At 50.6% G+C, this 12042-nt stretch overlaps 1 protein-coding gene across 1 annotated transcript in view; it reads left to right on the forward strand.

Annotated features, from left to right (window-relative positions):
- Window positions 1–510: 510 nt before the first annotated feature.
- Window positions 511–12042, forward strand: part of HCN3 (hyperpolarization activated cyclic nucleotide gated potassium channel 3) — a 70837-nt gene continuing 59305 nt past the window's right edge. Inside the window, exon 1 of the mRNA XM_068252553.1 lies at window positions 511–2761. Within this exon, the coding sequence (XP_068108654.1) occupies window positions 858–2761 (1904 nt within the window). The 5' untranslated portion in view covers window positions 511–857. The remainder of the gene's footprint in view (window positions 2762–12042) is intronic.

Below are 12042 nucleotides of genomic sequence, written 5' to 3' on the forward strand. Positions count from 1 at the left end.
CCCCCACTTCATAATTATCCCATAGGTGGAAATAGCCTGATGATCCAGCTGTATGAAGACAGTCATGTCATTAGAAGAACCTGAATGTTTTTTTTTGTTTCATAGTTGTGTTTTTCTGTCACCACATGGTGGTGCTGCAGGGTCAGGCTAGGTACTACTACTGGTCCAGCATTGTAGTGTACTTGTACCTTTGCACCTTATCAGCTGCTGAGCACAATGCTGGCTGCTTCCTACTGAGAGTGTTTTCAGAGGCATTCATCAATCATACAGTCTAGCACTCCATGCCTTCCAGACGTTTTTACACTGCTTTTCTCCTGTCTGCTTCTGATGCTATGTTATGGTGTATCAGTGTTGTGCCTCTTGTAGTATTTCTCTGTCTTCCCCATACTGTTTAGCTGCTGCTCCTCCTGAGGTAGTATTACCTCCTCCTGTGCTTCTCCTCACATGGAGCACTGATCCTGCTGTTCCCGTGATTTTTCTCCCCTCCCATCTTCTGCTTTTGTGATTGCCTTTGGTTCCCTAGCATCCTCCTGCGTGTATCTGGCAGCATCTCTGTTATCCTTTCTCCTCCCTCCTTGTCATTGCTCGCCTGGATGCCCCCTCCCTTCTTCCTTTCACAAGAGCTCTTTTCTCTTGCTTACCTCTTGTCAGTCTTCATTTCTCCTCCCTCCCGTCAGCTCACCTGGGTGTGAGCTGCAGCTCCCTTGGCTCTGCTGCTACGCGATGTCATGGAGATAATGAGCTTATTTGATGCTCTTCGCAGTGGAGGGCAGAGCCGGTCGGTGAAGGACGTCAGGCCGGAGCCCTCGTACTGACTGGAATATGGGGACTCCGATGAGGACTTCTGACTGAACACCATGGATGCTCGGAATGGGCAACACTCCCAGGCCAGCCGTGTGATGGTGGATGGAGAGGCTAGCATGGCCAGAGAAGAGGTGGCAGTGGTGTCCGGCATTCAGAGCCCCGGAACGGCTCAGCAAACTACATCGTCCATTCTGGCACAGAAGATTCCCACTGCAACAGTTGCTCAGTGTCCGGCAACTTTTACTCAGTGTCCTTTCACAACCGGACTGACCCAAAAAGCTCCGGGCACTGGATCACCTACCATCCCCTCTCCAGCAGTGCAGCAGCAGATCCTGACTTCAGTCCAAGCTTCATCTGCTTCCTCACCTAGCATGCTTACCCCTGACAGTCATACCTTTCCCGAAACAAACCACACTTCAGCTCCAGGATCAAGCCAGACATTTTCTCTAGAATCGACCAAACAAGCTGGTACCACAGTGTATGGTAAGACTGCTTCTACTACAGGTAATGTGGCTCCTGCCCCTACGGCCGTCCCACTTCCTACTTCTGGACTTGGGCAACCTCGTCTACTGGGAACAATGCAGTCCTCTACCAGACCACCGTTACAGCCTTCTGTCCCAGGATCTCTGCAGTCTCCCTCTCCAAGACCCAGCCAACCTCCAGAACCAGTGCCAGCCTTCACCCCTGCACTCACACAGCCAAATTCCCTGAAACCTGTGCAGCCTTTGATCCCTGCAGGCATGCACCCTGGCACTACAGGACCCACACAGCCTGTTGCTTTGGGATCCACATCTACTCCATCATCAGGACCAACTCTGACTTCAGCCTTTGAACCCACACAGCCTACAGCACAAGGTACCTTTCAGCCTTTGTTGACAAATCTCATACAGCCCCCAATGACAGCAACAGATCAGGCACAATTTCTTGCTACGGCATCGATGCCAGTTCCTAGACAGACTTCCATTCCCAGGCCGAACCATGCTTTAACCTTCAACAAGACTGCACCAGGACTTCAGCAGCTACCTGCTTTAAGACTTGGACAGTCTGTTGTTGCAGGAGCAGTTCAGCCTCCTGTATCGCCTGTGGTCCCTATATCAGCAGCACCTAGTCAGCCTTTAAGTACAGGTCCTTGCCGCTCTCCTACCCCAACCAATGTGTCTAATCAGCCTTCAGCACTCACACAGAACCAGCTTCCTCCTACAGGGACCAACCAGACATCTGTTTCCACATCCAACCAGCCTTCTTTTACTGGACCAAATCAGACCTCTACCCTTTCACCCAACCAGTCTCCTGCCAGTCTGACCAACCAAACTGCCAATACAGGGGGTACTCTCCCTGCATCTACAGGATCCAGCCAAATACCCGCTGTTGCACCTGGACAAGCTGTTGCAAAAAGATCCAGCCAGACACCTTCCCCTTTACCAAATCAAGCATTTTCCCCTTCTGCCAACCAACCATTTTTCAATGGATCCAATCAGTCACTTTCCTCTTCAACCAATCAAACTGTTGTATCCTCTCGTAACCAGCCACCAGGTACAGGTCCAAACCCTACTCAGACCTCAGGAAGTGGTCAGCAGCCAGGCCCCTGCCAGCCCCCCAATCCTGATTCCAGTCAGACTCCGGCCACAGGGCCTAGTCAGCCTTCTGTGGGCCTCAGTCAGACCTCCTCTGGACTAAACCAAATGCCGGGTCTTGTGGAAAGTCAGTCTCCGGGTTCAGGTCTGAGCCAGTCCTCGGCACCCGGGTTCAGCAACCCTCTTCCTAAATCTGAGGCCCCGGAGCAGATAGAGTCGGAGGCGTCAAGCACCTTCATGCAGCGCCAGTTCGGAGCCTTCTTGCAACCGGCCGTCAACAAGTTTTCCCTGCGGATGTTCGGTAGTCACAAGGCGGTGGAAATTGAACAGCAGAGGGTTAAGTCTGCCGGCTTCTGGATCATCCATCCCTACAGTGACTTCAGGTTAGTACAACAAAATTTTGTCTCTATTTCACCTCATTCCTGCTGGAATAATTGCACTAGAAATAGTCTTGTTTCAAAAAATATTTTACTGCATGAATGCTAGTTAGCTAGATTGTTAAAAATCGCATCCTGGTGGCTTACCATAATCCCTTCCAGCCTGGTGATTAACCTTAACATCACCATTCCTCCCCAGCCCCCTCCTGGTGCCTAACGTAACTCCTCCTTCCTAACCTTTACCACTTTCTGCCTATTGCCTAACCCTAACCTGCCAGGTCTGGTAACTAAAATTAACATGTTAGCTTGATCCCTTATCCTAATTACAAACTTACCTGCACAGAACCTGCCCCCTAAAACTGCCATACATACAATGATTTTCTGGGCCCAATAATCGTCCAATTCGATAATTTTATCGAATCAGGTAAAATTGGCGCTTTGAGTCCGCCAGGAGAAAAGCGCAATATAAATGTTATTTGTCTTGTCTAAATGGCGCGACATGACTGCTCGATAGATGAGATATGCTGGAAAATCTCGGTCAAAAGTGCTTGATTGGTTTCCGTGATGGTAATGGCGTTTGATACCGCGGTTTATGCGAGTGACCCCCGGCCGCGGTCCCCCTGAAGTATAAAATCTTGCCCAGTGCCCGTGTGCAGTGTTTTTTTAAATTCTCATTTGACCTCTAGTGCGACTCCTCTGCCGTCACCGCCGTGTCCACAAGGCTTATGTGATGTCACACGCGCCTTTGTGGTGATGGAGGAGGAGACTGGGAGTCACACCAGCGTGACAAGTGAGAATTTACAGAGCATGGGCACCTGGGGGGACATTTTCATACATGGGGGGGGGGGGGGGGTGGCAAGGCAGGTGACAAAGGCGGCACTAGGCTGATTTCGGATAGATTTCATGTTAAAATCTATCGGAAATTGGTCTGCGGTGTATGCAGAGGTGGATAAAGATGTAATGGGGGCCTAGGCAAGTTAGTAGATTTGGGCCCCCTTGTGGTATTTTTGGTAAGCTAAAGTGGAGAGAGGTCAGAGAAGGTGGCTGGTAGGCCCCTTGACACTTACTAGGCCATAGGCACCTGCCTAGATTGCTTGGTGGATGATCCAGCTCTGGGTGTATGGGCAGGAAACAGATCCTGTTCTAATCGGATTTGATCAGAGAGAACTGGTTGATCTGCCCAGAATACATCGCATGATGTATGGGCACCTTAGGTAAGTGTCTGACTAGGTGAAACACTAGGACAGGGAGATTCTTTTGTCAGAAGACAGAGTACACATGCAACAGTCTGCTTCAGCATACAATCTCACCAACGTCTGTGTAACAGGAAGGCTTCACCTGAAGACCCTGAGTCTCTTTATTCCTCCTCTGCTACACGGGGGCTGGTGAGATTGCTCATGTGTGACCTCCATATTTGTTTTTAGTTTAGCAGTGAGTAATATCAAGTAATCCTGTGTGTATCGCAGCGCTGTGCTGTGACCCCAGTGTCAGCCTGTAAGAGTATAATGATCAGAGTAAGATTAGAGTGTGAGGATCTGACTATAATAGAGTACATATACAGTGCTGTGCTGTGACCCCAGTGCCGGCCTGTAAGAGTATAATGATCAGAGTAAGATTAGAGTGTGAGGATCTGACTATAATAGAGTACATATACAGTGCTGTGCTGTGACCCCAGTGCCAGCCTGTAAGAGTATAATGATCAGAGTAAGATTAGAGTGTGAGGATCTGACTATAATAGAGTACATATACAGCGCTGTGCTGTGACCCCAGTGCCGGCCTGTAAGAGTATAATGATCAGAGTAAGATTAGAGTGTGAGGATACGGCTATAATAGAGTACATATACAGCGCTGTGCTGTGACCCCAGTGTCAGCCTGTAAGAGTATAATGATCAGAGTAAGAATAGAGTGTGAGGATCTGACTATAATAGAGTACATATACAGTGCTGTGCTGTGACCCCAGTGCCAGCCTGTAAGAGTATAATGATCAGAGTAAGATTAGAGTGTGAGGATCTGACTATAATAGAGTACATATACAGTGCTGTGCTGTGACCCCAGTGACGGCCTGTAAGAGTATAATGATCAGAGTAAGATTAGAGTGTGAGGATCTGACTATAATAGAGTACATATACAGTGCTGTGCTGTGACCCCAGTGCCAGCCTGTAAGAGTATAATGATCAGAGTAAGATTAGAGTGTGAGGATCTGACTATAATAGAGTACATATACAGCGCTGTGCTGTGACCCCAGTGCCAGCCTGTAAGAGTATAATGATCAGAGTAAGATTAGAGTGTGAGGATCTGACTATAATAGAGTACATATACAGCGCTGTGCTGTGACCCCAGTGCCAGCCTGTAAGAGTACAATGATCAGAGTAAGATTAGAGTGTGAGGATCTGACTATTATAGAGTACATATACAGTGCTGTGCTGTGACCCCAGTGACGGCCTGTAAGAGTATAATGATCAGAGTAAGATTAGAGTGTGAGGATCTGACTATAATAGAGTACATATACAGTGCTGTGCTGTGACCCCAGTGCCGGCCTGTAAGAGTATAATGATCAGAGTAAGAATAGAGTGTGAGGATCTGACTATAATAGAGTACATATACAGTGCTGTGCTGTGACCCCAGTGCCAGCCTGTAAGAGTATAATGATCAGAGTAAGATTAGAGTGTGAGGATCTGACTATAATAGAGTACATATACAGCGCTGTGCTGTGACCCCAGTGCCAGCCTGTAAGAGTATAATGATCAGAGTAAGAGAAGAGTGTGAGGATACTGCTATTATAGAGTACATATACAGCGCTGTGCTGTGACCCCAGTGCCAGCCTGTAAGAGTATAATGATCAGAGTAAGATTAGAGTGTGAGGATCTGACTATAATAGAGTACATATACAGCGCTGTGCTGTGACCCCAGTGCCAGCCTGTAATGGCCCGTACTCACGGGCTGCAAATGTTGCCTGTCGCCAGCACACGTGAGCGTGTGGGCGACAGGCCGGCGACAGCTCCTCGCCAGGTCCCTCCGCGTACACACGCGGAAGAGGGACCAGCGGCGAGGCGGAAGCTGTCGCCGACGTTCCTCCTCCCTCCGCCGGAAGCTCCATATACTTTAATGGAGGTTGCTGTCGCTAGTCCGCGACAGTTGCGGTGGAGGTGCGGCGGCGACTGTCGCCATGCGATTGAAACTTTCAATCGCATGGCGACATGAGCGAGGGGCGACAGTTCGGGGTGCGCGCGCGTGCAACGGCCCATACTCACGGGCGACCTGTCGCCGCAACACGCGCGCGCCGCGTGTTGAGGCGACAAAAGTCCCTCGTGAGTATGGGCCATAAGAGTATAATGATCAGAGTAAGATAAGAGTGTGAGGATACAGCTATTATAGAGTACTTATACAGCGCTGTGCTGTGACCCCAGTGCCGGCCTGTTAAGGTGACCACTAATGGTCCAATTTCTAGCGAAAAATCGTTTTAGCGATCAGAAATTCTGATTGGAAGAAAAATCGTTCACTACACCATCAACGAACCAATCTTTACTTCCTATCTACCACAACCAATCAAGAAAATCCAAATTTTGGTTTGACAAAAATCCAATCTGACGACTATTTTTTTTATAATCGTTCATAATCGATTGTGCCCATCAACTGAGATTATTTTCAACCAATCTGATCAGATTTTCTGATCGCTTAAATGATTTTTCGCTAGAAATTGCATCGTTAGTGGCCACCTTAAAGGAGTTATCAGGGAAATTCTACAAAATGAGCTTTACTCACCTGAGCTTTTCACCAGCCCCTTGCAGCTGACTGTCCCACGCCAACCGCTCCGCTTTCCGCCACGGTCCCGGTCTCCGTGCACGATGTGGAGGCCGAACCCGAGGCCGTCCTCACTGCGCCTGCGCGAACCGCCGCTGTCAATCAAGCCCGCGTTGTACGCAGCTTACTGCGCAGGCACAGTAGTTCTGTGCCTGCGCATTAAGCTGCTTACAACGTGGGCTTGATTGACAGCGGTGGTTCGCACCTCGGGGTCGGCCTCCCCACCGTGCATGGAGACCGGGACGGCAGCTGCGGAGAGCGGAGCGGTTGGCGTGGGACAGTCAGCTTCAAGGGGCTGGAGAAAGCCCCAGGTGAGTAAAGCTCATTTTGTATAATTTCCCTGATAACTCCTTTAACAGTATAATGATCAGACTAAGACTAGTGTGAGGGCATATGGCTATAATAGAGCACATACTGTATATTCTGGCGTATAAGACTACTTTTTAACCCAGGAAAATGTTATCAAAAGTCGGGTCATCTCATACGCCAGATGTCGTCTTATAGGGCCGGTGCTGAAACTTTTGAGCTGGACTGGAGAATCTGCGGTTGCCACATACAGTAGGGGGAGCTCAAAAACATCCGCATCCCCACCATATGCGGCGACTGTATGAAAGCAGCAAGGGCGGTGCTGTACAAGTATGGTAGATGATCCACTCACCAGGATTCCTGGAAAGAAGTGACTTAACGCGGTCCTGATGACGAGGTGAGGGGGTGCAGCTTATAGAATTGGAGGGGCTGCTACACATTGAGGGCTGCACATGTAAAGGGGTGTATCTTATTGAATGGGAGGGGCTGCTACACATGAAATAAGAACCTGTATATAGAATAAGAAGGGCTTCTACACATAGAGGGCTGCACATGGAAAGGGGTGCAGTTTATAGAATGGGAGGGGTTGCTACATATTGGGGGCTGCACATGGAAACAGGTGCCGCTTATGGACTGGGAGGGGCTGCTACACATTGGCGGCTGCACATGGAAAGAGGGGCAGATTTTAGAATGGGAGGGGCTGCTACACATGGAATAAGAGTCTGTATATAGAAAGGGATGGGCTCCTACACATAGAGGACTGCATAAGGAAAGGGGTGCAGCTTATAAAATGGATGGGGCTGCTACACATTGAGGGCTGTACATGGAAAGGGGTGCAGCTTATAGGATGGGAGGGGCTGCTACACATTGGGGGCTGCTCATGGAAAGGGGTGCAGCTTACAGAATGGGAGGGACTGCTACATATTGGGGGCTAGACAAGACAAGACAAATAACATTTATATTGCGCTTTTCTCCTTGCGGACTCAAAGCGCCAGAGCAGAGCAGCAGCCACTAGGGCGCACTCTATTGGCAGTAGCAGTGTAAGGGAGACTTGCCAAAGGTCTCCTACTGAATTAGTGCTGGCTTACTGAACAGGCAGAGCCGAGATTCGAACCCTGGTCTCCTGTGTCAGAGGCAGAGCCCTTAACCATTACACCATCAGCCAACTGCTACACATGGAAAAGGGTGCATCTTAGAATGAGAGGGGGCTGCTACACATTGGGGCTGCACTCCAAGGGGTGCAGCTTATAGAATGAGAGGAGAGGGGCTGCTACACATGCAGGGTTTACCATGGGGAGGCTGCTGCATATGGCAGGGGCTACACATGGAAGGAGGGACACAGGAAAGGTAACCCAGGCAGGCAGAAAGTATAATTTCTGTGGAAATAGCGGAGCTGCTGGTGACATGCCCAGCTGTGCTGAGTGCAGAGTCTGTACATGGAATGTATGCCACACGAGGTGCCCAGCTGTGCTGAGTGCAGAGTCTGTACATGGAATGTATGCCACACGAGGTGCCCAGCTGTGCTGAGTGCAGAGTCTGTACATGGAATGTATGCCACACGAGGTGCCCAGCTGTGCTGAGTGCAGAGTCTGTACATGGAACGTATGCCACACGAGGTGCCCAGCTGTGCTGAGTGCAGAGTCTGTACATGGAACGTATGCCACACGAGGTGCCCAGCTGTGCTGAGTGCAGAGTCTGTACATGGAACGTATGCCACACGAGGTGCCCAGCTGTGCTGAGTGCAGAGTCTGTACATGAAACATATGTCACACAAGCTGCTGGGACATCGATTTACATGAGTAACCGCGTTAACTGCCTGCTGTGTGCATCAGTGATGTGCGTATATATCCATGCGTAGCATCACTGTCCATCCTCTGCTGACCTCCTGTTCAGGCCACAGTCTCCGCATTCCTCAGGGGAACAGGAACTGCTCTTTCATTGGGCAGAACCGCCACTACTGTCAATTATATTATATCTGAAGAGCACTCCTGACACTGTATACGTTGTGTCTACAGAGCAGAGAGGTCATTTCTATAAGACACAACTTACATCTGGGAACAGTGATGTCACTTCTATTAAATATAACTTACATCTGGAGAACAGTGATGTTATTTCTATAAAATATAACTTACATCTGGAGAACAGTGATGTCACTTCTGTAAAATATAACTTACATCTGGAGAACAGTGATGTCACTTCTGTAAAATATAACTTACATCTGGAGAACAGTGATGTCACTTCTATAAAATATAACTTACATCTGGAGAACAGTGATGTCACTTCTATAAAATATAACTTACATTTGGAGAACAGTGATGTCACTTCTATAAAATATAACTTACATCTGGAGAACAGTGATGTCACTTCTATAAAATATAACTTGCATCTGGAGAACAGTGATGCCACTTCTATAAAATATAACTTACATCTGGAGAACCAGTGGCGGACACAGGCAGCAGTGGTCCCCTGTGCAAAATATCAATTGTGGGCCCCCCTGACCTGCGGCGCGCGAAGCGCGCCGCGCCCAAAAATGGGTGCAGCTATAACCTGCGGCGCGCGAAGGGCGTGGATAGAACCTGCGGCGCGTAGCGCCGCGGCAAAAAAATGGGCGTGGCAATGACCGGATAAGGGCGGAGCTAACTGTAATTTAAAGTGATCCCGGGGTGAGAGTGATATGGAGGCTGCCATATTTATTTCCTTTTAAACAATACTAGTTGCCTGGCGGCCCTGCTGATCTATTTGGCTGCAGTAATAAACTGAATTACACCAGCAACAAGCATGCAGCTTAATCTTCTCAGTTCTGACAATATTGTCAGAAACCCCTGACCTGCTACATGCTTGTTCAGGGTCTATGGTTGAAAGAATAAGAGGCAGAGGACCAGAACGGCAACCAGGCAACTGGTATTGCTTAAAAGGAGAGAAATATGGCAGCCTCAATATTATTCTCACCTCAGGTTCCCTTGAAAAGTGCAACGCAAAGACAGTGGGCCCAAGTTTTGGTGACCCTTTCCCCAGAAAATTCACATAATTGTGCAGGTTTTCTCAAGAAAATACACATAATGTGAGCAGATTTGCCCAGAAAATACATTCAATCATGTCGGCAGATTTGCCCAGAAAATACGTGCAATGATGTCGGCAGATATGCCCAGAAAATACGTGCAATCATGTCGGCAGATATGCCCAGAAAATACGTGCAATCATGTCGGCAGATATGCCCAGAAAATACGTGCAATCATGTCGGCAGATATGCCCAGAAAATACGTGCAATCATGTCGGCAGATATGCCCAGAAAATACGTGCAATCATGTCGGCAGATATGCCCAGAAAATACGTGCAATCATGTCGGCAGATATGCCCAGAAAATACGTGCAATCATGTCGGCAGATATGCCCAGAAAATACGTGCAATCATGTCGGCAGATATGCCCAGAAAATACGTGCAATCATGTCGGCAGATATGCCCAGAAAATACCTGCAATCATGTCGGCAGATATGCCCAGAAAATACGTGCAATCATGTCGGCAGATTTGCCCAGAAAACACATGCAATCATGTAGCAAATTTGCCCAGAACATACATGCAATCATGTGGCAGACCTGCCCAGAACATACACGCAATCATGTGGCAGACCTGCCCAGAACATACACGCAATCATGTGGCAGACCTGCCCAGAACATACACCTGCTAAAATAAATAATAAAAAAAAAACATTTACTCACCTGCAGCAGCAGACCTCCTGTCCCAGCCTCCATCCGGCGCGCAGCTCCCATGGGTGGTTGGGTGGATAGGTAGCCTGGTGGGTAGGTAGGCAGCCGGGTGGGTAGGTAGGTAGCCCTTAGCCGGGTGGGTAAGTAGCCTGGTGGGTGGCTGGGTAGCCGGGTGGGTAGCCTGGTGGGTGGCTGGGTAGGCGGGTGGGTAGGTAGCCTGGTGGGTGGGTAGGTGGGTGGTTAGGTAGCTGGGTGGGTGGGTAGGTAGCCTGGTGGGTTGGTAGGTAGCCTGGTGGGTAGGTAGGTAGCCGGGTGGGTGTGTAGGTAGCCGGGTGGGTGGTTAGGTAGCCGGGTGGGTGGTTAGGTAGCCGGGTGGGTGGGTAGGTAGCCGGGTGGGTAGGTAGGTATCCGGGTGGGTAGGTAGCCGGGTGGGTGGGTAGGTAGCCGGGTGGGTAGGTAGCCAGGTAGATAGCCGGCAGGGTGGTTAGGTAGCCGGGTGGGTAGGTAGCCAGGTAGATAGCCGGCAGGGTGGTTAGGTAGCCGGGTGGGTAGCTAGGTAGCCGGGTGGGTAGGTAGCCGGGTGGGTAGGTAGCCAGGTAGATAGCCGGCAGGGTGGTTAGGTAGCCGGGTGGGTAGGTAGCCGGGTGGGTGGGTAGGTAGCCGGGTGGGTAGGTAGGTATCCGGGTGGGTAGGTAGCCGGGTGGGTGGGTAGGTAGCCGGGTGGGTGGGTAGGTAGCCGGGTGGGTAGGTAGCCAGCAGGGTGGGTAGGTAGCCGGGTGGGTAGGTAGCCAGGTAGATAGCCGGCAGGGTGGTTAGGTAGCCGGGTGGGTAGCTAGGTAGCCGGGTGGGTAGGTAGCCAGGTAGATAGCCGGCAGGGTGGTTAGGTAGCCGGGTGGGTAGCTAGGTAGCCGGGTGGGTAGGTAGCCGGCAGGGTGGTTAGGTAGCCGGGTGGGTAGCTAGGTAGCCGGGTGGGTAGGTAGCCGGGTGGGTAGGTAGCCAGGTAGATAGCCGGCAGGGTGGTTAGGTAGCCGGGTGGGTAGCTAGGTAGCCGGGTGGGTAGGTAGCCAGGTAGATAGCCGGCAGGGTGGTCAGGTAGCCGGGTGGGTAGCTAGGTAGCCGGGTGGGTAGGTAGCCAGGTAGGTAGCCGGCAGGGTGGTTAGGTAGCTAGGTAGCCGGGTGGGTAGGTAGCCGGGTGGGTAGGTAGCCAGGTAGATAGCCGGCAGGGTGGTTAGGTAGCCGGGTGGGTAGGTAGCCAGGTAGATAGCCGGCAGGGTGGTTAGGTAGCCGGGTGGGTAGCTAGGTAGCCGGGTGGGTGGGTAGGTAGCCTGGTTAGGTAGCCGGGTAGGTAGCCGGGTGGATGGTTAGGTAGCGGGGTAGGTAGCCGGGTGGGTGGGTAAGGTAGCCGGGTGGGTAGCTATCCGGGTGGGGGGCCCGACTCCTATCCTCCCTCACTCACCTCGGGGCCCCCCTCCCGG

This window comes from Hyperolius riggenbachi, chromosome 9 (assembly GCF_040937935.1).
Source record: "Hyperolius riggenbachi isolate aHypRig1 chromosome 9, aHypRig1.pri, whole genome shotgun sequence".
NCBI classification, from domain to species: domain Eukaryota; kingdom Metazoa; phylum Chordata; class Amphibia; order Anura; family Hyperoliidae; genus Hyperolius; species Hyperolius riggenbachi.